Source organism: Tenrec ecaudatus, chromosome 11, assembly GCF_050624435.1.
Source record: "Tenrec ecaudatus isolate mTenEca1 chromosome 11, mTenEca1.hap1, whole genome shotgun sequence".
Lineage (NCBI taxonomy): Eukaryota > Metazoa > Chordata > Mammalia > Afrosoricida > Tenrecidae > Tenrec > Tenrec ecaudatus.
The window spans coordinates 105,849,101-105,875,499 of record NC_134540.1 but is presented as its reverse complement, the minus strand read 5'-3'; the positions used below and the strand labels follow the sequence as shown (position 1 = coordinate 105,875,499).

Sequence of the window (26,399 nt, the reverse complement as noted above, 5' to 3'; positions counted from 1 at the left end):
AGTTTTTTAAACCCACTACCATCAAGTCACTTCCAACTCATAGCAACCTAAAAGTGTCCTCCTGGACAACGGTGGACACAAAGTTAGCCCCCGCTATCCAGGCCCACCAGTCCCTTATTGGCTGAGTAAGGGCAACTGAAAAACAGCAAACAGCCAGCGGTCACAATGATACCACAGTTCTCACAATGCCCATGAGAATCATTCCACAATGTCAGGGCGAATCACCTCCCTGTGAGGCTCCCTGAGCCCACCGTCCCTAATAACGTCTGCCGGTTGGCTTGACTGCTCAACATTCATGCCAACTGAAATTCCAGATCAAAAGGCAGTCAGAAACCAGGGACTCTTCTCAGCGCCAGGAAAATGACATTCCTCTGGAATCCACCGGACCTGGACCTGGATAGCGTCTGCCCACGAAATGAGCTCAGTTTTGGCCCAGCATGTAAGAGACCTCAGAAACCTTGGGAAGGGCTAAGTTCAAAGCTTTACTTCTCCGCTGATCGTCCCTCAGACTCAATAGCTTCCTGTGAACTTGACAATCATTTCTGGACCTAGCTTCTCAGTAATTACATGTTAACACCTACTTGAAGTCGCAAACTCAGGAAACGGTCGTGAGTGGAAGGTGGTATTTTAAGAAATGAGAGATCCATTGTGCTGCATATGAAAAATGTAGGACTTCCTGGGTGTATCTGCACGGCTCTGATGCCCTCTTGGTTAGCTGCAGGATAAAGTTCCTTAGCAAATATCTAGTCCATTTTCAAACTGGCCCGTCTCTCAGTGGTCCCACAGACACCAGCCCTGCCACTGGGAAGGGGACGGTCCTTGTGTGCCATAAGGAGGAGAGGGCTGCAGAAGCCAGGGGCTGAGCATGTGGCCACAGGGCGCCTTCTGCAGGGCCGCCTTGGGCATGACAGGAGTCAGGCTCGTTCATGGGGAAATGGAATTACCGTCTATACTTAAGTACAAGCCGAGTTTTCCAGCACATTTTAAATGCAGCTTTTGGGGTAAAATTAGGTGCCTTGGCTGATACTCGAGTGTATATGGTAAAAGATAGTGGAGTTTTTCCAAGAACATCTTGAAGCCCCTGGTACTCACCACTTAAAGTACCCTCATCTTCCTCTCTTTGGGGTGAACAACAGGACAGCCACAGCCACCCGCCCTCCTCAGGCGCACACCTTTATATGAGTTCTGTGCTTATCCCCCCACAGAGTTACTGGCTAGAAGCATGTGCTTTTGTTGAAGAGGCAGGGCTAAGTAATCCGAGCACCATGCACGTGTGTAAACTCCAGAAGCTGAGATGATTCAGTCTAGTGCCTTGGTTTTCCAGATGGAAGACCTCAGGCAGGTGGCAGTTTACTGAGCATGGCCATGTGCACTGAGCAGGTCTTTGGGGCAGCACGGGGAGCGGGACATCCAGCAGAGGGGAGACCCGTGTGTCAACATGTGAACAGTATGAATGCAGGAGGGGCGGCTGGCTCTACTACTTCCCAACTAGATGACTCCCCCCAAGGGGCAAAGACGGTTCTGTTTTATTCACTGCTAATGCCTGGCATATTGTTGGCTTTCAAATAAATGTATGTTGGATGAGTGAGAAAACTCAAAGACCAAGCCTACTGCCACTGGATCGATTCAGACTCCTAGTGAGCGCTACATAGGAATTCCAAGGTTGTACAGTTTTAGAGAGACAATCTGCCTCATCTTTACTCGAGGAGTGGCTGGTGGATTTGAACTGCCAACCTTGCCACTATCAGCCAACGCTTGTTCTACAGCACCACTCCAGGGAAAACCTCAGGAAGCAAACCCACAGCCAAGTCAGTTCTGACTCACAGTGACCCTCCAGGACGGTAGAAGGGTCCATGTGGGTTTCGAGACTGGAACATCTTTTTAACAGTTTTATTGGCACTTCATGCACATAGCGTGCAACTTATGTTCAATCGTATCAAGAAGAGTTGTACAATCATTACCACGATCAATTTTAGAACGTGTTCTTCTGGTACGCCTTGTGATTCGTGTGATTATTTTTTTCCAATTGTGGCAAAAACATACACAACAAAACATTCCCCCAAGTCAACAACTCTCCATGTATAATTCAAGGCCACAGCTCTTGACAGGATTAGAAAGCCTCGTCTCCCTCCCCTGGAGAGGCTGGTGGCTCTGAACCACTGACCTTCGTGAGCACCCTGATGCATAATCACTGCCACCACCTGGGCTGACGGGGGAAGCAGGCTGTGAGAGCAGAGTTTAGAAGATGACTAAGACAGGATTCGGGGCGGATGTGGGGTTCGAGGCAGAGAAAAGGAAGACGTTCATGGACAGATCTAGATTTTGTGGGATTCCCAAGTTGTGACGTTGGAGGGCTCCACCTCTGCCCCTCCGCCGTCATTTCCGTCCCCATGGAAGAAAGAGCCCTGGAGGTGTGACGGGTAAGTGCTAAGCTATTGAGGCGTCGATGGTTTGAAGCTGCCCTGCAGCTCATGGGAAAAGCCCTAGAGATCACAGCCGAGGAGGTCCTCGAGGACATTTCTCTGCGTTGCCAGGGGTAGGATGAATTGGAATCAACTCTAGAGCACTCCACAACAACATCCCTTCGAGGGGCTACCAATGATTAGTTCCCACGGGATACGGGCTGTCCATCCCGGGGCCCGCTTGGGCAGTGGTGAAGGTGAGTCGAAGCAGCAGGTGGGCCGCGGTGAGAAGAGAGGAGCAAGGGACTGACCTGTAACACTGCATCTCACACCATCCGCCAACCAGAGACGAAGGTCTTCTCATCAACTGATCACAGACACGAACTTCTTTCCTTAACCCACAGCACGACGACTTGGGTGACCATGATACTCAAAATACAATCAGAGCGTCCTTCTGCAAGACACCTCTTTTCTCGACGGGTCACCCGTGGGTGGGGAACAAGCACATCCCTAGCCGGCTAGAAGCATGTGCTCTTGGGAACGAGGCAGGGCTGAGTAATATGAGCACCACACGCGTGTGCAAACATCGGAAGCTGACTTTGTGCCGTCGAGTGCCTTTGTCTGGCAGAGATGGAAGACCTCAGGCAGGTGGCGGTTTATGACTTCCCCTAGGTTCTGGGAAGTGATGCCGGCAGATCGAAGCCTGCATTTTAGTTCTTACACGGTGCCTGTGTCTTAGCGTTGCCCTTGCATTCTCAGTGTGCCTCAGACAAAAACGGACACAAGAAGCTTTCTTGGCTTGGATTTCGAAGCATGCTCACAGTCCCACTAAACGGCAACAGTTAATGCTTTGGCGGATGGCTGAGCGAATGCATCATGAAAGCCAAACTCAGACATCTAAATATATTTCTCACGCCGAAACGTGTGGCGCTATCCCCAGAACAGACTAACACCAACAATGACACACTTGCGAAGACCGGTTTGGCTTTTTTTTAACATTATAAATACGGATCAGCTGTTGAAGCCGCCGTTTTAGAGAGCACTTAGAAAGAGAGAGTATACCAAGCGGCAAGAACTTGTCCCTGAAGCTGGTTGTCTTTCGTCAAAAAGGCCTGTGTCGGTTAAACTCGGACATTCAAGGTCAACCCACTTGAGGAGAGAGAAAGATCCGGGGCTTTGTAGGTCTCGTTTGTACACAGACAACTGTGGTCCCCAAACCACGCCCCTGCTGCCGAACAGATCCGAGGATGCAATGAGAACACCTGACAGCAACAGCACGGGGCACATGACGTCACCAGCAACGGCGTGATGGAAACTGAGCGAATACTAAAGGGAATAAACGAGTAATGCTAATGAACTGAGACTCACAGCTGCGGAACACGGGGTGCTGCCGAGAATGTGAATGAAGAAATGGAGACAAGGCGAGGGTTTGGAGGAATGGCGGCCGCCCTGTGCGACGGCGGCTCATGGACAAAGGGTGATTGGAATCGGAATAGCTCACTGGCCAACACAGCCACTGAAGTGCCTGCTTTCTATTCGAACGGGGATGCGCTGAGGCGAGCCAAAGGAAGGTGCAAGGGAGAGGCACACAGGGCGCCTGAGGGGGGTCCCCCCCCCAGCCGAGGTCTCAGCCCGCAGCCCCACAGCTACATACTCTCCTGCTGTGCAGCCGCACACACCCCTGAGCAGTGATCAGGGCAGCAAGAAGAGCAGGCCCAATGGCGGCTGTGGAAATAATGCTCCCTGGCATTCACTCCACAGTCCAGTCCGTGGTCCCCCCTCCTTGGCACTGTGGCCTGGAACTCCTACTTCTTATTATGTCACCAAAAGCCATTTTCAGAACACAGAAATGAAGAGGTCGAATCATTGGACTGAGCAGCTCCCAAAGCCAGTTTTAGTCACATTTCAAAACAATATACTGTCAACGACTTATTTTAAGGCATACGAGGGGGGCGAGGCGTGGAATATTCCTAACACATCTCGCTGACAAAAGTGTCTTTCTGCATGTTCATGCCAGAAAACAGAACCAAAAAAACCTCACTGCCACCAAGTCGATTGGGACTCATAGTGAGTGGCCCTGTGCGGTTTCTGAGACTGTAAGTCCTCTGGGAGTTCTCCCATGGAGCTGCTGGTGGATTGGACCTGCTGACCTGTGGTTAGGGCCCAGCACCTCCTGGACAGCACCTCCCCAGAGTCCCTTTCTAGCAGGGCAGGATCTCACAGTGAGGTCAGACCATCACCTGAGACCACTCACAAAACAAAACAAACTCATGACCCTCTTGTCAACTCTGACTCACAGCGGCCCTACAGAGCAAATGAGAATTACACATCTGTGGGTTTCAAAGTCAACACGTCTTTATGGGAACAGAACCCCTCATCGTTCTCCTGACCAGTGGCTGGTGGTTTCGAACTGCTGACCTGGGGGAAACAACCTGGAAGTACAAATTCACCCCAGGCCGACTGCATCCGAAATTCCGGGCTTGGGGAGCAGAAGTCCGAGTTTAACAAATCCTCCAGGAGATCCCAATCTGCCTATAGGCTGGGTTAAGAGAATTTCATACTAAACAAGATTTTTCAGAAATGCTAGCACTACTTCTTGGCTGTGTAGTCTTTGGGTGAGTAACTTACATAACCTCTTGAAATTGCTGCATCTGCAAATGGAAGAGTAGCCCTTGCCCTTTATTGTCCTCAGAGGGGTATTGATCAGGTCCACGATACAGTCGAGGGTTATGCCTACAGTTAGCATGCTCAGCTGCTAACCCAAAAGTTGAAGGTTTATAACCCCCAGAGGCATCTAATGAGGTGACCCATTTCAGAGAAAGCAGCCAATGGAAACCCTAAGGACCTGGGGGATCTCCTTGGTGACAAACAGTAAACAAAACCCACCGAGGAGGGAGGAACTCACCAAACAATCATGATGTCTGGTTCAAAGTTCACAGAAGGTTATCCCCTAAATCACACGGTTTTGCTAAATTTACACAGACATGTAAGCCCCTCTCCCACCCAACCCTGTCAGGCTGTATAATTTTCTTTTTACAGATGGGAAAACCAAAGCTCAGAGAAGTGATCTGTCTTTAGGTCACACAAATGACACTGAAAGATCCAGGCCCTCAGCTTTCCTGGCTCACAGCCGAGGGCCTGTCCCATCCCCCTCCAGCAATAAGCCGGAGGGCATTTCCAATTTCCAGGGCAGGAAGCACCTCCCCGGCCCCCATTTCTCTGTGCAAGAGGCATGCATACTACTTCCTGAGCAACCCTGACCACTTCCCCACACTATGGTGAGAAAGAGCTGAGATCCAGAAATGTACATTGAATTCAGCTGCCCAGGGAGAGAGAAAAATGTAGAGGCCTTTCCAGAAACTTTTGCCAGAATATTAAAAAGCTTACCCCAAATGCTGTATCTACCCGAAGAAGCAAGCTTGAAGGATATATATTAATGCCGCTAGGTTCTACTTCATCTATATTACCATCAGATACATCAAAGACATGATCATTCCAAGAAAAATTCAGTCTTATACTTAAATCATGCAGGTTATATTTTGCCTATAGAATAAAAAAAATATGGTACATTATCCAATGACCCACCCTCCAAATGACGTCTTTCTAGTTCGAGGTAATTTAGCCCTGAAAGAATCATCCATGGACCTACACAGCCTGGTACTGCAGTGGATTACTTGCACTGCTTGCTGCAGTTCGAAACGACCAGCGGCCCCTGAGGAAAAGCTGAGGCTTTCTGCTTCTGTAAAAATCCAAGCTTCAGAAACCCACAGGAGCTACCGATCCCAGAGGGTGGCCTTGAGTCTGAATCGACTTGATGGCATTGGGTGGGGGTCGTGTGTGACTCATGAGCACGTCACTTACATGTTGGCTGTTCTGAATCCAGATGCGCTGCAGATGAGCACTATACCCGAAATGTCAAACACTTAGTATGAAGAAAAGGATACAAAGTAGCTCGATTATTTTAGGGGGAAGGACAAAAAGAGGAGCTGATACTAAGGTCTGAAGTAGAACGAACATTATGACGGCAACATATGTACAAATGTGCTTGATACAATTGATTTTGGATTATTATAAGTGCTGTAAGAACCCTCAATAAAATGACTTTATATATATATATAAATTAAAACTCATTTCACCGGTTTCTTTTTACTATTCTGTGACTACAACATTTTAAATCACATCTGTGGTGTGGTTATTGTGGGCCGAGTCAATGCTGATGAAGAGACCGTATGAAATAAAACCGCAGATGAATTTCTAAAATTCATCGCGAAATGAAGGACAGATCATCTTCCTGCAGTGTTTACTGGGGGGAGGGGGCGACAGTTTTGGAAAGTTGCACAGTAGGTCCTGAAAAGCAAGGCAACTGGTTGTTCAGAGTTTCTAAGGTCCTCAGCTTCCCTTTCCCAGGGACTGTCACATGACCAGACACATGTGTCTTGGGACAGGACAGCCGGAAGGCTCTTGGAGGCAAGGCTGGAGAAACGCTGCCTCACAGACTCTGAGCTCGCCGTCAGGAGAGACCAGTCCCTGGAGAGGGACATCCTGCTTTACAAAGCAACAAGATGCATTGGCCCGGTGACTGCAACAGTAGGCTCACTCAGAACGACTGTGAGCGTGGTACGCTGCAGGGCAGTAAGTTGTTCTATTGTCAACATAGGGCCACTATGCGTCAGAACTGACCCGGCAGCGCCTTCTCAAAAACACTTCTAGGAGTCTACGCCCCTCCAAGAAGGGCTATCTATACTCATGACCTGCATCCACGGGTCTCCGCTACCGTGTCTCTACAGTATCAATTTACTAGCATGCTGGTGAAAAGTCACAAAACGGTTTTCCCACCATCATCTACTGGCCATCAGTCATGTGTGGCCATGGGGGAAGGCGGTGCTGATAGCTGAAAGGGTTTCTGGCTAAAAGAGAAAAGAAACTTGAGTTTTGGTCAGATACAGTGGGTACTTCTGGGCCCAAATGCTAGCATAAAAGGTTCGGTCCAATTTTTATTTAGATGTAAAAACCAGCACAGGAGAGCTAGGCTCTCAACTGCTCCATCAGACATCAGCAGAGCAGGCAAACACTGCTGAGGCAGGTAATGCATCTGTAGAGGCAGTAAGGGCTTTCCCTGAACCCCTTGTTGTGGCTGCCGTGATTGCTGCTGCTGCCGAGGCTGAGCCAGTGAATTCACAGTGAATTCTGGCAATTCAGCACATTCAGGTATTGTGCACTCACCTCAGCAAGTGGAAGAAGAAGAATGGAGCAGGAGAATGAGCCTCAGAGCCTGTCTCCCGTAGGCCTTCCCTGCTACTAGTTCTTTGTCAACACAATTCCGCAAGCTCTGACATTGGTCAGAGTCAGAGAGAAAGCAAAGGGGGCGAAACCGTGCTAACTGTACAGCGCAGGCCCCTTCTTACGCACCTTAGCTACAATCAGGCAGATGCGCACTAACACACAGGCATAAAGACACTCGTATGGGCCACAGGAGCACTGTGGAGCGTGAGAAACGCGTGGAGAGAATTTCAAAGGATTCTCAGAGGAGCTGTCGAGCCCTGGAGCAGACACTTGGCAGTGGGCAGGCAGCAACGGACATTCCAAACGAAGAGCCGGGCCCAGCTGTGAGAGCGCACCACCAGGTGGGATGGAAGGGCCGGCACCAAGGGTTGGCATTTTGGAAGTCTCTGGAGATGAGGCAAGCAAGGAAATTCAGAGCCAGGCTATGAGAGTCAAATGGGCGATGGTCTACCTTCTCCACAATGGAGAGTCAACTAAGAATGTCCAGGAGGACGTTAACGATCGATCGTGTCTGGGTTTTGAAAAGAGCAGCAAGAGAGCATGATAAGGCATGGCTCCGCGTGAAGAGAAGACTGAAAACTCAGTTGACAACACGGTCCAGGTCACGCTGGGAGATGAAGAGTCTAAAGGGCAGATGTTATCGCCTGGTCACAATGCAGGCCTGCCAAAGAAAGGCCAGTGAGTTTGTGATGCGCACACGCTTGCGGTGAGGATGGAGCCAGGACTCCTGACAAGCAGGCTGTTTGCATCACTTGCTTCTGCTTGGCTCTCGGAAGCATGATCTCCACAGCAAGACCCCCAATCAAAACTACGGGCCTGACTCTTTGCCCCGAAACCTGGCAAAGCTGTCGACCGGAGACCCAGTGTTCAACCCAACACACTTTTCTGGAAAGAGTGCACAAGAGACTTCGAACGACTGAAACGTTTCACAGAAACTTTAAACTAGCTACATCACATTACAGGGCTATTTCGAACGTCTGGAGAGTGGAGACTGTAATTTCCAAGCATCTTGAATCTAAAATTATACCCAGTAATGTGTCATCTGTAGACTTACGCTAGGTCTTCTACCATCTCCTGTGCAATAGTTCCTGGTTACTCTCAAATCTGCTATCACGTTTATTTTCAGCTTGACTAACCCATCTCCTTCACGCTATTTCTTACAATGGGTGGGAATCCAATATCCCCTTTTTAAAGCTCCGACCATGCAAAGCCCATATGCTGTTGAGTCAACTGAGAACCTCAAACTAAAACTGTACCCTGATTGTACCACAGTTATCTTGGTCAAAGTGCTGCCCTTTAAACATGGAGCTTTCTTCCCAGAAGAGGCCTTCGAGATGATTTACTCCAAGTATCTACTTCTAGTTTTACATGAGAAAACTGAACTAGGGGGAGATGGAGAGGACTACCCCAAGGCACCAACTATATTTAGGCACTACTTTTCAAAGACTGAGGAGCTCTGGTGGTATAGTGGTTACATGTTGGGTTGCTAACGGCAAGGTCAGCAGTTCAAAACCACCAGTTGTTCCCCATGGGAAAGAAGAGGCTTGCTACTTGCATTTAAATCGTTATAGTCTCGGAAACTCACAGGGGCAGTGCTAGCTTGTCCTGTGAGTTTGCTATGAGTCAGAATCAACTCGATGACAGGGAGTTTGGTTTTAGAGTGTGTTTTCAAAAACTATAGCACTCTTGGGAAAATGGAAAAATCTTTAAACACTCCATTGGCAAAAAAGAAATCCTGATTTCATTGATTTCGGATCACACTTTTGAGGAGCAGCAATAGGGGCTACAGGGAAATGAGATGCCCCCAGATTCTGTAGTAGGTTATGGTCCCGTGAACCTCCCAGGAGAGGATAAAGCACGACACCCCAAATTAGAGTGTCTCCTGACTCCAACGCTATCTGTTCATATGTCCAATCCCTCAGGCCTGACCATCTGTCGCTTGCGCGATCTGGTTGTCACTGTCACTTACAATGTGGCCCTTCACTATTTTTTTTTTAAGTTAAGGGCAATAAGGTCTTACTTTTCTTTTACATCTTTATAATCTCAATGCCACACAGAGGTGAAACTGTTCATTTTCATTTAGAAATTGTACATGTTTCCAAAAAAGATTTTTTTCATCACAACCTTAGGAGTTTGGAAGACTTGATTAGAATCGACGTCCTGGCTCTGCCATTTACTAAATGTAGAGTTCTGAATAATTTACCTAACCTCTCTGTGCCCCAGTCACTTTGCCTATAGAAAGAGGAAGAAGAGTCTCTACCGTGGCTGGGCCAGGATTTTCGGTGGTGTCACTGTGAACACCTAGTCATCCCCCATGTGCACACTGAATAAAGAAGACTGAAGACAAGTCAGTGTGTCTGAATGATGGTGTTAATGTAGAATATCGAAAGTACCACAAAGTGCCAAAAGAAGTAAAAATCTGTTGTATGTCAGGTTGCTTTAAGTCAGAACCAACTGGACATCAACAACAGTCCACCTGACCTGACCGAACCTAATGGAAGCACAGCCAATTGGTGGTCAGACGATTAGGGTGGGATGCAGAAAGCTTTCTCAGGTCCCAGCCCTGATATAATCAACTGAAAGAAAGTTTCCTCGGTGGTGCGGCCTTGTTTCCAACACCAGGGCACGCTGGGGGGAATTTTGCTTGCTTTTCTTCTGGGTTTCGATCAACCTCTGGTTTCTTGGATCTGAGCCAAGGTCCTGCCATATTGCCTAACAATCCTGGGGGGTGTCAGCGCCCTGTCATCTGACCTTCTGACTTTGGACTCATCTGCCTCTCTGCAGCACTAGCTTGGGACCTTACTACTCAGCATACCCACTGCTACACAGGTCAGGAGATGTCAGCAGCTTAACATTCTACCACTGACTTAGAACCTCACTGGACCTGAACTTGCCCATTTCTACAACTGATATCAATGTCTCTCTAAATCTACATATAAGGAGCCCTGGTAGTATAGTGGATACAAGGTGATCCTCAAGGTCAGCTGTTTGAAATCACCAGTCACTCTGTGGAAGAAAGAACAGGGTCTTCTACTTCCATAAAGAGTCTCGCTAGGAGCAGCTGTACTCTGTGCTATAGGGCCGCTAGGAGTTGGCATCAACTCGATGACAGTAAATTTAAAAAATATATACAAGGGGGTACCCCCCCAAAAAAGTGGAATTTGTTTTTCAAAGCTAGGTATTTAAATTTTTTTTACAAAACAACCTTATCACCTTCAAAGTACTTTCCATTACACTTAATATATTTGTCAAATCTGCGATTCCATTCTTCCCCATTTTTTTCAATGATCTGTCATCGGTCTTAGAGCACAAGTGTATGAATTTTGTCTGCATTTTCGTCCACTCAGGAAATTGATGGACATCCAGAACCAGGTTTGACATTATACCTTGTTAGAAAAGAGAAAACCATTCTTACTTGAGTTTTCCCCGTAGCGCTGTCCTTGTAAGCTGTGTTCAACATCACAACAGTTTCTGCAGCATTTTTCCTGAGCAGGAAACAAAATTTCAAAGCTGCATGCCATTCTCTTAAATTGGCCATCACACAAACTGAGGTACGAGCAAGACAGCTTTTGTGAAAAAAATTCACTGTGACCAGACAGAACCTTCCCAGGTGACACCATAGGTGCACTAACTCAGAGTGAGTTGCTGGATGCTTGTCTAGCAGAAACAATGGGTATGAGTAAAGTTCCACTGACCCGAGTTTTTTTCTGTTTTTTTTCGGGGGTACCCCTTATATAAGCATCATTGGTTTTTCTCCTCTAGAGAATCCAGCTTGATACTGCCTCCTGAAGCGGGGGAAGGGGGGGCACCGATCATAACGATTGGCATATAACCTGCCCCCACCCCCACCGCACCAAGGGTAAGAACAACAGAAACATGAATGAAGGGAGACAGCAGTCAGTTTAAGATATGAAAATAAAAATAATTTATAATTTATCAAGGGGTCATGGTGGGAGAGGGTGAAGGGAAGGAGGGAGGAAAAAAGAGGAGCTCATACCAAGGGCTCAAACAGAAAGAAAATGTTTAGAAAATGATGATGGCAACATATATACAAATGTGCTTGATACAACTGATGTATGGATTGTTATAAGAGCCGCAAGTTGTGAGAATTAATTGAAATGTGTACTGTGCTATAAATTACTTAGCAAGACCCTTCTGGTCAGTCTTTGTAACTCCCACCAAATAACTGAGTAGGGCTATACCAAAGATGTGCTGGTGGCCCACTCAGGGAATTAGACTTCTTGTTCATACTATAAGCCATCCCACAAGGCTAAAAAGGACTCTTACCAGAGGCATGGAGGAGGATTTCATGATCACCAAGTATGAAGAACCAAGTGGAGCAGTATCATTTAGACCTGGGATCTCCTCAATCCAGGTCACAGTAAACTGTGGCTCTGGAGATGGCCCAGGAAGGACAGAAGCGGCAGCAAACAGTGACAGCAGCAGAGGCATTACAATCAGAGAACAAGCACAAGCCAGCGTGGTCAGCTCTCTGATCCCCAGAGCAAGACAGCCAAGTGCTTTTTGGGGATTTTTTTGGGGAGGGGGGTATTTTATTATTTTGTATTATCATTTTATTAGGGGCTCCTACAACTCTTATCACAATCCATACATAGATCAATTGTGTCAAGCACACCCGTGCACATGTCATCATAATTCTCAAAACACTTGCCTTCCACTTGAGCCCTTGGTATCAGCTCCTCATTTTTTCCCCTCCCTCCCTGCTCCCCCTCTCGCCAAGTGCTTTTGGGTAGGAAGCTTGCTGGCAGAATGGGATACCTAGGCACTTGTTGGGGGGGTTAAATTTGCGGAGCTAGGAGCTAGAGCTAAAGCTTACTGGTGGAGTGGGTGCCCCTGGGCACTTAATCGGTGCAGCTGATAGAGCTTTCTAACCGTTTCTCAAGCGGGGAGGAGGCCAGGTCAATGGAGGAGCTGAGGGCCAGAGAGAAGTGTGTCTATGGGCACAGTTGAGAAAAGGCTGTCCTTATCAAAGAACTGTATCCTGAATATTCCTGAACATGAACGGTAACCTGTTATTTCCATAATGAGCTCATAATTGTGAATATGGTCTGGGAGTTCTGTATGCCTATTGTAACAAATCACTGAAACCAGTAGATAACTAGAGAGTGGGAGGAACTGAATAAGAAAGACTGCAGAAGAATCTATGTGTTTGAAGTATGGTGCTGGTAAAGAATATTCCAAGTACCATGGACGGCCAGAAGGAAAAACAAAGCTGTCTTCAAAGAAGTACAGCCATAATGCTTCTGGGAAGCCAGATAGATATGTTATCAGGAGAGACTAGTCTTTGGAGACAGGCATCGGGCTTAGTGAAGCGGAATGGCAGCAAAAGGGGGAGAAGACCTCCTACAAGAAGGTTAGGCACAGTGGCCACACAATGCGCTCAAACATGACAGCAAGCATAAGAATGGTGCAAGACCGGGCAGTGTGTCATTCTGTCATGCTGAGTCAGAACTGACCTGACAACACCTAACAACTACAGCAACGACAGGAGAACCATGGCTGGTGTCAGAATTTGTGAAAAAGACTGGAAGGTAGAGGCCTGTCTCACCTCTGACTCCTGGAAACTAACATGTGGCAGCCGCCAATGCTAATGATCTCCCTTCTCTCTTCTCCCTGTGAAGTTAGGAGGTCGGATACCACCCCAAACCATTTTTATAACGGGGGCTCAGACATTAGTGCCCATCCAGGATGCCAGGTCCGGACAGCGCTATTCTGCAGGCGAGAAGAACTCGGCTCCATTCGGTTTCCTTGTTTCCCACTGCTCTCCTCGCTTGCCCCCTTCCTCCATTTGCTCATTTAATTTTATTTTGCTTTTGTTCAGAACATACACAGCAAAACAACCCCAACCCAACCATTTCTACACGTACGATTCAATGACGTCGATTATCGTGCTCGAGTTGTACATCCATCTTTTCTTTCTTTTTCTAAATTGCGCATTCGACATTAAAGGTAAACTTCCCACCTCCCGGGGTTCCTATTTAAACCTTTCCAGTTGCTGCTGTCACCTTGATTTCATGTCTTTCTTAGAAGATCACAATGCTCGGGGCAGGCATTTTTGACTAGTATAAAGGAGACTATCGTTTGGTTTAAAGAAGACATCAGGGGATATTTTTGGTTGAAGGCTTATCTCTAGGCATTAACATCAGGAATTCATCAATCCTTCATGTCCTCAGAGAGCCTGGGGTCCCTAAGAATTTGAAATTTTCCTCTGGAGGGTTTTTAACAGCTGGTATTTCAGAAATAGATCACCAGATCTTTCTAGAAGGAGCTGCCTGGTACACACAAACTGCCATAAATTTACTTAGTAGCCTCCCCCCACCCCCACCCCCACCAAAACCCACTACTCTCTAGTCAATTCCGACTCATAGTAACCCTATGAGGACAGAGGACAATTGTCCCTCTGCATTTACAAAAGCTGAAAGCCTCACCTTTCTTCCATGGAGCAGCTGGTGGGTTTGGACCATTGAGCTTGTGAACAGGTTAGCATCCCAACTGGTACCCCATTACGCCACCAGGGCTCCAGGATGCTTACATCACTGCATGGCAGAGGTGATCTCACTGCAGCCAAGTTGAGCTAACGTACAGCGACCCTATAGAACAGGGGATAACTTCCCTGTGTATTTCCCAGACTGTAACTCTTTACGGAGTAGAAAGCCCTGTCTTTCTCCCTCAGAGTCATTGATAAAACTGAACTGCTGACCTTGCAGTTAGCAGCCCAACTTGTAACCACCAACTCGTAACCACAGAGGCAGACACTATATAAAAATTTGCTATCTTGGGAGGGAGGGAGAGGGGGAAAAAGAAAAATGAGCTGAGCTGATTACAGGAACCCAAGTGGAAAGCGAATTTTGGGAATGATGAGGGCAATGAATGTATGAGGGTGCGTTATTCAATTGATGTATGTATGGATTGTGATAAGAGTTGTACGAGCCCCAATAAAATGATTTATTTTTAAAAAATTTTGCTATCTTTATTACACCAAAAAGGAGGGGAAACGACATTAACTCTCTTTTTGTATGTAAACAAGAGTGGCCAGCCATTCTCCCTTCACAAGAAACATGCCAGACCATGGGTGGATTTGAGTGTTTTATACAATCAGTAACTTCAGAAGGTAAGAGTGAGCTCAACATCATAATTAATGCGCTATGCAAGTTGTGGAAACTCTTTCTCTCGGGGTCTTGATAGATGAGGCTGTTTCCTATGAATTGTGTGGTCATGAAAGTCCACCTGACCCTCCATCAACATGTGTCCTCCCAGCACCCAGAGCGTCCTCCCACCAACATTGCCACGAAATACTCTTTTCTGTGCACACAGGCAGGAGGTTCCCTCAAGTCACTGGCTCACCGAATGGTCAGCAGCCTCGCTTCCTTCTTTGCAGCAGGGTGATGCCTGCTTCCCTGCGAGGGGTGACCATACTCGGCAGGGAACCAAAGGTTCCATATCTGAACCCTCCCAGCGCAACCTCGGAAGGCAGGCCCGACCATCTCCTTTCAAACCCGGAAACTCCGCAGAGCCCAGTTTTGCTCTGGCGGCACCATGAGTCAGAACTGACTCAACGGCAGCTGGTTTTTATGCCTGCTCTAGGTGCGAAAAAGTCAGGGCACCGTCCTTGCTGGGGCTGCTGATGATTTAAGTGTCGTCTACCTAAGTGGGAAAGGACGTGTGAGATGAGCGCGCACTGTGCCTGGTAAGTGCCATCTGCAAAGCCTGAGGGAGGATGAGTCCCGTCCCGGCCCAGGCCTAGCTGCTGGGGTCCGTCTCATTCACACTGCGTCCCCCAGGCACTCACAGTAAGCCTGGCAAGCGTCAGGATTTACGTGCCTGCGTGCGTGCGCGCGTGCGTGCGTGCGCGTAAATGAGCAAACAAGCGAAGGGGAAAAACAAAGAGCGCAGTGAAGGTTTGTGGCTCTAAATTAACTTCTTTTCATCACCCAATATTTAAAAATCCAACTAATTGAATATTATCATTGCCTGGGGTCTTAAAAGCTCCTAAGTAGCCATTTACAGAGCACTGGTAGAGCCGTGTCTGCGCTTCGTCTTGTGGCCATCAGTCATGGGCTAGGGTGGAGTTGGATTTCTTTTCTGGATACTGAAGCCAGAAGCAAAAGGAACCCTGGTGGTGTGCTGGTGAGGAGTTGCCTGGTAGCCTCAAGGTCAGGGGTTTGAAACCACCAGTTGCTCTGGAGGAGAAAGATGAGGCTTTCTATGCGTAATGATTGTGTGAGGGAGTTACAGTCCTACAAACCCACAGGGGAAGTTCTACCCTGTTCTACAGTCACTATGAGTCAGTTTTGACCCAATGGCAGTGAACTTGGTTTGTTTGTTTTTTTGGGGGGGGGAGGGGGAAGGTCCAACTACTTTCCTCTCTCCCAGAGGAAAGAAAAATACTGAAAATAGAAAGACACATGGAAGCAATTACGTTCAATGGGCTAGTAGACCCTGCCAAGCTGAGATCTGAAGAACTAGATGGTGGCCAGCTCCCTCCACCAACTCCTCAGAAAAGGGTCACCTGGGAAGGGTTCCCTCTGGATAGCACAGAAAAAAAATGTGACCAAAACCCTAAATCACAAATGGGACCAGGCTTGGATACACCAGTAGGATAAAGACTGGAGAGACCCCTAAGACTACGCCGGAACCTCCCTCAGGTTATTAGAACTCGGTGTTAGAATACTCAACCATGCAAGATCAAAAGAGCAGCATTTACCAAGGGCAACGTTCACAGGCTTAGGAAGGAGGCGGAAATGCAACAGGAACCACAGGAAGCAAGTGGGATAAGGTATGGTACAGAGAAGGGTTTTCAGGAGATGAATTAAGGCAAATGGGTATGAATTTTTTAATGTAAAACTATGATATGCTCTGTAAACCTTCATCTAATTCACAATAAAAATTAAATAAAAACAACCAACTTTGTTAACATCCATAAACATATCTGCCTTCTAGTTTAAAAAATAAAGAATATCATTGAAGTGTCAATAATTAGAGAGATTTTCTTTTCTGCCTAAGTAGACTTTAATTCACTCAATCACAGTAATCTACAGTCTTACCGAATATTAGCAGCAGCACGGTCGTTACTCACAGCTTACACCTTCGAGTTGGTAGCCTCATTGATAATGGTGCTATGTTCAGAGATTGAGATTGTTCCCTCGATTCATTATCTATCTCCTCGAAAAAGGTAACAGAGCTCCTGCATAAGGTATTGACTTGCTCAACCAGAACACCAAGTCTCCTACTCTTAAAGAGATAACAGAGCTCCTGAGTAAGGTATTGACTTGCTCAACCAGAACACCAAGTCTCCTACTCTTAAAGAGATAACAGAGCTCCTGAGTAAGGTATTGACTTACTCAACCAGAACACCATGTCTCCTTCTCCTTTCTACTCCCACGTACACACACTGTCTTCCCACATTGTTATTTACCTACAGTAGCCATTCAAATAGGAGCCCTGGTGGCGTAATGATTATATGTTGGGCTGCTAACTGCAAGGTCAGCAGTACGAAACCACCCCCACCCCTTAGGGCTTTCTAGTCTCATCCATAGTTAAAGCCTCAGGAGCTCACTGGACAGTTCTACCCTGACCTATCCTATAAGCGGCTAAGACTTGACATTGACTCATGGAAGTGAATTTCATCATTCAAGTACTTACACCTCATGATCCCACAAACATGTCAAAAATATCGATATATATTAATGAGCACACCCAGCAGGTAAAAACTCAGTTGGGCTCGATTAATCTTTCAACCTTCAAAGTTCCCAAATAAGAGCTGCACTGGGGCTTTTACCTGTTTCATGAAAGTTACAAAACTAAAAGGTCTCACTCAAGGGACATGTAAATCTCACCCCTTTGATGTGAGGCCACACCTTTCCTGTGCAGTAACAATTCAAAAATATTATTTCCAGTAACTACTTGGAGTTTAAGACAGCTAACATGGAACCACCAAGAATACTCCAATTGTTCGTTGGTTCATTATTCCCAATCCACAAAGTCATTATGGGGTTGGCAGCGAGCCTGGGACAGGAATGAGGAAGTTCATCAGGCACTTCCTTCTCATTGACTGTCACAGTGTAGGGACACACCTACGGCCTTGCAGCCAACACACTTGATAATGTGCATCGCATACAGCTCTTACAGCAAGGAGCCCTGGTGGCGTAGTGGGCAATGCCTTGGGCTGCTAACTCCAAGGTCGGCAATTTGAAACCATTGACAGCGCCTGGGAGGAAAACGAGGCTTTCTGCTCCCATAAAGAATTAAGCCGTGGAAACTCCCAGGGAAGTTATACCCTGTGCAGTAGGCTCGCTGTGAGTCTGAATTGACTCTGTAGCAGAGAGTTTGGAGCTCGGTTTCTGTAGTTGCCTCTAAGTAGAGCCTGGCACCTGGGACATGTTTGTAATACACGTCTCTTAGAAACACTGGACAAGGAGCCACTGCGAAAAAGAACCTCAACTCTCGTTCTGGCAGAGGAGAATATTAGTTTCACATAGCATGGCGAGAGGTAACCGCTGCAGTTTTATAGAAAACATACTCATTTTGACTGGTACACGTGTTTTAAGATCCTGTTTGCCAACACATTCCCAGGGGCAATGCTCCTAGTAGCAAAGAACTTGGGGGCAATGCCATGAAATCGTGCTGCTGCCTGTTGGTGGAGTATTATACAACCATTAAAATTAATGACACGAATCTACATGTGGTGACAAAGAAGGCTGTTTTGAGTATATTTTGAGAGAAAATCAGCTTGCAGAAATGTATGGTTCTAGTCCACTGACCTGGAACTCTGGTGGCAGAGTGAGTTAGTTACTCATTGGGCTGCTCACTCCTAGGTCAGCAGTTCGAAACCACCTGGTACTCTGGGGAGAACGAGGATACTTTCCACCCCCATAGAGAGTTCACAGTCTCAGACAACCACAACCGCAACTCTACTGAACTCCTCAACAGTGGCTGGGAGTGAGACCTGACTAGGTGGCAGTGAGAAGGTACATCGGGAAGAAGCATACCAAATAAAAGACTACCAGTCACTGCCATCGAGCAGACGCTGACTCAGTGACCCTGATGGGCTTCTGGGACTGCGACTGTTTACTGAGTAGAAGGCCCAGTTTCTCCTGCGCAGTGGCTGGTGGTTTCAAACAGCCGACCATGTGGATGGCAGCCCAACGTGTAAGCACTACACCACGAGGGCCCCTCAGAGTGTGCACACAAGCGCACACGCATACACACACACACATTTTGCTTTGGGATTCACAGGAAAATGTCTGGAAATATGATACATCACATTACCAATGGAGGCACATATGGTAAGAGTGCTTTCCCTCCATTTCTTTGTTTCTTGTTGCAGTAAGAAATCCTACCTGTATTTCTCATTATATTAACTACTTTCATGTTTTATAAACCGTGCAAGACTTTGCCCAAAGACTTTGAATGTATAAGCAAAATTAGTAAAACTACATTTCAAAGTGCCACCTCTTGGATGAAGCCCATTGCCTATGTTTAAACATCTCTCCACACACTTCACTTTATGTACATGATCTAGAGATTTAGGGCATTCTGAAGGAGTAATGGGTTGGGCTGCTAACTGAGAAGTCTGTGGTTCACTCCTGTCAGCCGCTCCAAGGGAGAACGATGAGGCAGCCTGATTCTGTAAAGACTGTTTCACTGTCAGGGAGTCCATCTGACTCATAGCAACTCTATCCAGTATAGGTTAGCGTGGCCCCGTGCGTTTCCAAGATGGCTCATCTTTATGGGAGTTAAAAGCTCCCGCTTTCCCTGCAGAGCGGTTGGTGGTTTCAAACCGCTGTTCTTCTGGCTAGCACGACATTACCGGGATTCTTATAAAGATCGACACACCTTAGAAACCCTACCGGACAGTTCTCCCCTGACCTTCAGGGACATAGAGTCAGAACTGACTCCATGGTAGTAGGCTTGGATTTTTGGTGGGGGAGGGGGGATTCTTACCAACTCTTGGGTTCGGGGACGTTAGAATACTAAACATCGCTAAACAAACAGCTCTCATGGCTGTGTAAGCCTACTTTAAAACAAGAAACGTCCTGAGAGACAAGTTACGCTCTGTGCAATTAGCCATGCTAAAGGGACCGGCCACTTGAAGGCCCTGCGTATATGGCCCTGAGTCTCGTCTGGCGTCTCTCTCACAACTCAGAAAGAAGGGGAGTACTGCCACACTAGAAGATAAGAAACGGCCGTCATCGCTCCCTACCCTCCCTGGGCAGGTGCCGGGGCCAGAGACTTCTCCCCAGGCCTCCTGTCAGCTGCGGGAAAACAGCTGTCCAAGGAGCTGGAGGCAGTCAGCTTTGGCCGAAACAATTAACAGGAGCAGTTTACATTTTTAGCCTGGGAAGAGAGCTACATGTTTAAAAGTCATTTGTGTGACTTTACACTGAAAATCACGCTGCTCATTTTTACAGCGTTCTTAATCCTCCGGACAAGTATTCCTCCACATCTGGAGAATCACTGGCAAAAGACTTTTTGGCTATTCACTAGGGAGGCCAAACCGCACGGCTTCCTCTCTCAGATCATAAGCTCCGTACGTCAGCTGAGCGAGTTAACCGGTTAAGTTATTCAAGCTACTCAGCAGATAAACAAGCTTTAGACTAGCTGAAAAGAATCCAAGATCATGAATAACATCTCTAAGCAATACATTCCAGAGAGTGAAAGGGAAAACTGTGTGTTACTGACTCCCCAGTGCAGGGTGAGGAATACATGTAATTTGCAAGTGAATCCAATGTAAGCCACATGTGTCACCAAGGCCAGCAATCCAACATGAATCAAAGCCATCATTAAGGGCATTTAAAGTTCCGATCCTTGAAGACACTATTAAAAATTAATTAAATCAGCATGCAAACCCTTGATGACAATAACCACTGAGCCCACATGCTAAAGTCAAGTAGCACAGTTTGACAATTGCTGAAGCGGGTCATCTGAAAGGCCCCATTGTCTCCTCGGCATGTTGGTGGTTTCTGCTCTCATTGTCCTGAAGAAAAATTATGTGCTCTCATTGTCCTGAAGAAATTCCAAAAGAGAAGCGCAACCTACTCATTGATAACAACACAACCATTTTTCCCGTTCCTGCCTTTGACGGACCACGGGAGCACTTGACTCCCCAAACAGCTAAGCATTCAATCGGTGCGAAGAAAAGCAATTTCCCTACAGGTCGGTTCCAAGTTCGGGCCCTTTCTTACTTTGTTCAAAGTCACACCTGTGCTAAGACAGCGTGACAAGGAACATATTGGACCTGATTTCAACAGTTATGTTCTTAAATACATCCCCCCACACACCACCCTGCCCCCAAATGTCTTTCCTAATTTTCACAAATAGTATAAATACATAATATACAAGCTTGCTTTCTTTCTTAATTTTGGTCAAGTAGATCTCTTTTCAACCTAAGGAAGGCAGCCAAAAAGTGCCTCCCTGAGTCATGTGTGGAAGCTCCACAGCTAGATGGGACATGCTCTTGAACAATACACAACTGTTCTTACAAAGAAGCCTCCTGGGAACCGCATTCACCAACAAACCATCAACACATCTCTGAAGAAGAAGAGAAGCCAGGTCCCAGGGACAGAGAGGGGGTTCAGAGGAATGGAGGGGAGCCAGGTTCACGACCACATGGCAGATAAGCATGCCGCTCCGGGCAAGACCCCCTTACCGGCACTGGCCCGGGGCTCTCCACATCTGCGTCTCCCTGCGCTGCATCCTTGTACTGCAGCGGAGACTCGATCACAAGCTCTTTCTTGACGTTTCTGCTGCCTGTTCTGCATTTATCAGCCTGCATTCTGGGCTGAGAGAGCAAGTCAGGGCGCCGGCAAGGGGGACAGCTGGGAACCCCTGGCCGCGCGGGGCAGACGCATGCCAGTGGCCCGCGGGAGGGAAGGAAGCTGGCCTCCCAGGCACAAGTGGTCAGCCCGCTGGCTGGGCCCCGCCTGGAAGCCCTGTCCGCCGCAGGGCCTGGCGTGGTGGGAAGGCTTGACGGCGAGGGCCGGCCCCGGGGCGTGCTACTCCTCGGGAAATGGGAGGATCCCCGGCACCAGCCAAAGGAAAACAAGCCCAGATTGTACAATGCGCGGCGCGCGCTGCCTCGCGGGGAGAAACGGGCCTTATTGTGTCTTGTCCACACAGCGTGGGCAGAATCCATGTGAAAAAAGGGGCGGGGGTTGTGTTTTAAGAGAAATCGATTCAGAAGGCTAAGTCGTTGTCCGGTCATTCTAAAATGATAACAGTTGCTAAAGGCTTTCATTTGTGTTATGGCTCAGCCCTAAATGTCTGGCTGCTGCGCACAGCATGGAAGAACAAGCAGGGAGCCGCTTACTGTGGCCACAGCGAAACCAGCGCCCCACAGCAGCGGGCGCGGGGCGGGGGCAGGTGCTGTAAGGTTCCAGAGCTGGGAAAACTCAAAGGGGCCCTGATGGCGCACTGGCTATGAGCTGGGCTTGGAATGGCAACTGTCAGCAGTTCAAAACCACCAACTGCCCCATGGGGGAAAGATGAGGCTCTCCCTTCCCGTTATATTACAGTCTTGGCAACCCACAGGAGCAGCAGGTCTTCCCTGCCCTCTAAGCTCACTGTGAGCTGGAATCAACTCGAAGGCAGTGCCCGGAGTTTGTAAAACTTAACCCAGTTACAGGAGGAAGACAAGTACATCAAATAGTGTCCTGTGCGATGGTAAAGGCTGCAACTAAATTCACTGTAATATTAACATTAAAATTCACCAGATGAGCGGGTTACCTGCATTGTTCCCAGTGGCATAGTGATCTGCTAACCTCAAGATCAGTAGTTTGAAACCAACTGCTCCTCCGGAGAAAGACAGGGCTTTCTATTCCCAATCAGAGTTATAGTCTCAGAAACTATAGGATCATAATGAGTCGACATGGCTGCGAGTTTGGTTTGGGAGGTACTTAGGGGATTGTAGTGAAAATATAAGGCAGAGCATCACCCTCCTCAAGGAACCGGCTACTTGAGAGGGCAAGATGAACAGATGTGAAATAATAAAGGAGAGACTAATGGATACACAAAAGCACAGGGCAGTAATTCTCCAGCCCTGGTTCCAAGGAGACCGCAAGAAAATCAACCTTCACGCAGCGAGTCACCCTGGGTGCTGTCGGGGAACCAGGCACTGTGCAGAATCACACAGACAGTGCGCCACAGTGGCCCAAGAGGGTCAGGCCACAGCTGTGCTCTTTAGGGGCTTCAGGGGCTGCTTTGTTTGGGTGCGTGGTTTGCCACGCCTTTCTTCCCAGGCCTCCAGCCTTCGGGTTAGCAGCCAAGCACATGGAAGTGGTGGTGGTGGAGTGGCCTCAAACACCCTCCATTGAGTCAACTGTCAATCATAGGACAAGGCAGAACTTCCCCTCTGGGTTTCCAAGGCTGTAACTCTTTACAGGAGTAGAAAGTCTCATCTTTCTCCCTTGGAGCAACAGGTAGTTTTGAACTGCAGATCTTACGGTGAGCAGCCCAACATGTCATCGCTACGCCGTCACGGCTGGTTCTTACAGAGCAACAGTAGGTCCCATGAGACGCTACCCAGGATAAAATATGAGCTCTTATAGAAGGGTTCCCTCGCAGCTTACATAAAGCCTCTCACTTTTAAGGAGCAATTGCCTGTATCCACATGGCCTCTTTCTACCCACCAGGGCCTGCTGCAGACACTCCATGTCACCAGCTGAGTCCAGTCCCTATCGCTGCAAACACCAGAATTACTTCTGAGTATGTCTGAGGGTGGACACCAATTATGTAACAAATCATGCCATTCAATATGTTCAGAAAACTAATGATTTTTAGAATACCATATATATATATACTCGTGCATAAGCTGAGGTTTTTTTAAGCACATTTTAATGTAATTTTTGTGGTAAAACTAAGTGCCTTAGCTGATATTCGGTTTGGCTTATACTCGAATATATACAGTAACTTTTTAAAAACCTATCCATTTTCGCAATCTTGGGTCATCTTTCAGGATAGAAATAAGCCCTCCGACAAATCTCTATTTTAAAATAAGAATGTCTATGAATGGGGTAGGAAGGGGTCTTCAATCTTTGTAAGTTTACAGGAAGATGGGAGGTGGTTCCAGTCCCTCTCACGCATTATTTGTATTTTTGTCTTTATACGAATATGTTCTTTTTCTTACCACCTTAGTGCAATCTTTTCTTCATTGTCTTCTATTGGGTTTCCCAGCTGGGAAGCACAGGAGGAGTGGAGGTATAATGAGAATAACTGATACAAGATGCCATAGGGAATGCAGGGGTGGGGGTGGGCGATAAGGAGGGAAAGGGGATTTGGGGAGTAAATACTGAAGGCGGGAGGGGGAAGGTGCACTAGAACTGATTGTGATTGCGCAACTCATTTTGAAGTTGATTTAACCATGGGGGGGGTGCTCTAAGATAAGTGGTGCTGATTGTATAATTCCCTTTGATATGATTGAACGATTGAACTATTCAATTGTATGATATATAAATTGTGTGCAAAAAAACTGTTGGGAAATAAAAAGAAAACTAACTCCTCTTTATAATTGTTTTAAAAGGGGGGGGGGTAATATCCAAACTAAGAACTGTGCTCTAAAGCAAAGATCGGGTAAAAGGATCAAGGTGGAGCCCTGCACACACGGACTAAGCATCACTAAATTACAGCACAACCAGGTCAGCGGGAGCCTTTTGGAAATGACTTGAGAAGTTCTATGCAGCCCAATTCTGCCTGAAATCGCCATTTTCATGAAGCTCTCAGAAGTTCTGGACCTTAAGGAGAGCATCATTTTATCTCTTAAGTCAAAAATTGCCAGGCTTTCTGTAAGGAGTCAGAAGCTCACTGTATGCCACGCCATGGCCAGGGCCCTAACACATCCCAGTGTACTGAGTCCTCATCATCGCCTTGGGAAAGGGGCCTTGGTAGTGTAGTGGGTGATTCATTGGGCTTTTGACTACAAGGTCAGCAGTTGGAATCCACTAGTAGCTCCTCAGAAGGAAGATGAGGCTTTCTGTTCTCCTAAGGATTGAATAGCCGCAGGAACCCACAGGGCAGCTGTGCTTTGTCCTGTAAGGTCACAATCAACAGGATGGTCGGAGGTGACAGCTTGGTTTTGCTTTATCCCCCTTAGGAAGAAAGCAATGTTAGTTTCCTTTTACAGATGAGGAAAGTGACACACAGGGAGGTCAGGGAGCCTGTACAAGGTCACATGGTGATAGGCGGAGGTCCAGATTCAGTGTGGACACTCTTACTCATGAGACAATGCTGGACAAGTTGTCCGTTGCCATGATGCTCAAACTGATGAAAGAGCGAAACCCAAGAAGTTAGAGGCATGGGGAGACTGCCAGCTCTCCCTCCACCTAACTTCTCAGGAAATGTAAAGTGCTAGAGTTCTACACAGCCTGCTGGGAATAGGCCGATGCTTTAGAAAGCTTGAGGGCCAACCAAAGTGCAGCGCTTTCAACTTTAGAAGCCAGACCTCCAAGAAGGATGTGGTTTTACAGAAGGGCCCGTGAGAGCAACTTTCCAAGGACACAAGAACAGCAGCTGGCCGGTACAGCCACAGGAGGAAATGCCATCTTGGAAAGACAGCACGTAGGGGGCCAAGTTTCCCTTCACGATGTTTCAAAGCACAAGAGAAGTGTAAACACCTTTGGGTGATAAGTTCCTTCTATCTGTCAGCCTTACCTGTGTCACACCTTGTCTAACTTTGCCCTTATAAGGACCAGCAGATCTATTCGCATGTGTTAAGGGTCCTGTGCACATGGCTGTCACCTCACAGCCGCCCTGAAGGGCAGTGTGAAACCACGCCATAGGCTGCCCATCTCCACAGAGGCAGACAGCCTCCTCTTTCTCCTGGGGGGTGGTTGGTAGGTGCCAACCACTGACCTGTAGGTTATCAGTCAAGCACTTAGTCGGCACGTCACCAGGACTCCTCATTACGGGAACAGAGGCGTAATGTCGGAATGGAGTCAGGCCTGCGGGGGAGCGGGAACACTTTCCCAAAAAAAAAAAAAAAATAGCATGAAGGTTTAGATGTCTGCCCATGAGGGATCGTCTCCGAATTGAAATGGCATGCAAGAGAACAGTCACATATACAAACCCATGAACAAATTTACGGCATGGCTACCTCGAGACCCCCAAAGCGGACACAATACCCCCCTCAACTCTAACAGCTGTCCCCTTTCCTGGATTCCATTGTCCCCAGAGTCCCATTTTCCCACAACCTCTATCACCATATGGCATGCTATAGTCTTAAAAACTTATAGTTGTTTTTTTTTTATTAAGATGCTCCTGAGGACAGAAACTTTTGCTTCTTGTGTTCAGTGCTATACCCTTGGGTCAGAAAACAGAATAAGTACTCCAAGAATACTTTTTTGAATAAAGGGTTCAAAAAGTCAGGAGGGTCAGAAGCCCCGCAGCCTGGACGTGAAACTCTGGATTCCGACCCCGCTGGGTTTCCTGCACGCTCTCCCCTCGAGTGGATCACGGCAATGATAATGCATTTTATTGTTTCAGACATGGAAAAACTGACAAAGCCCAGACAAACACAATGTGCCTGAGACTTTTCTCAGGAAATCAATTCCGGGCCTGGGTGACCAAATCCTGGCCAGCCGCAGTCTCCCCAGCCTTGTTTTGGAGTTCGCTGAGCAGGCTTCCCGACCTCGGTCAGCTCCAGGCGCTGGAAGGGAAGGGAAGGGCTGGGCGCCCGCGTGCCTGATGGGGTTTGCCACTGGA

The 26,399-nt window shown here is 47.5% G+C and overlaps 1 protein-coding gene across 12 annotated transcripts in view; it reads right to left on the bottom strand.

The window, feature by feature from the left end:
• The window catches only part of DOCK9 (dedicator of cytokinesis 9), a 330,985-nt gene that overhangs the window by 196,246 nt on the left and 108,340 nt on the right, over window positions 1-26,399 (bottom strand). For 3 of the 12 annotated variants that reach the window (XM_075563466.1, XM_075563464.1, XM_075563470.1), the window contains exon 1: window positions 21,355-21,609. The exons of 8 other annotated variants lie outside the window; for them this stretch is intronic. In XM_075563466.1, the coding sequence (XP_075419581.1) occupies window positions 21,355-21,480 (126 nt within the window). In that variant the 5' untranslated portion in view covers window positions 21,481-21,609. Of the gene's footprint in view, window positions 1-21,354; window positions 21,618-26,399 lie in introns of those variants that run through there. One more of the 12 variants, XM_075563474.1, reaches the window with a different exon arrangement.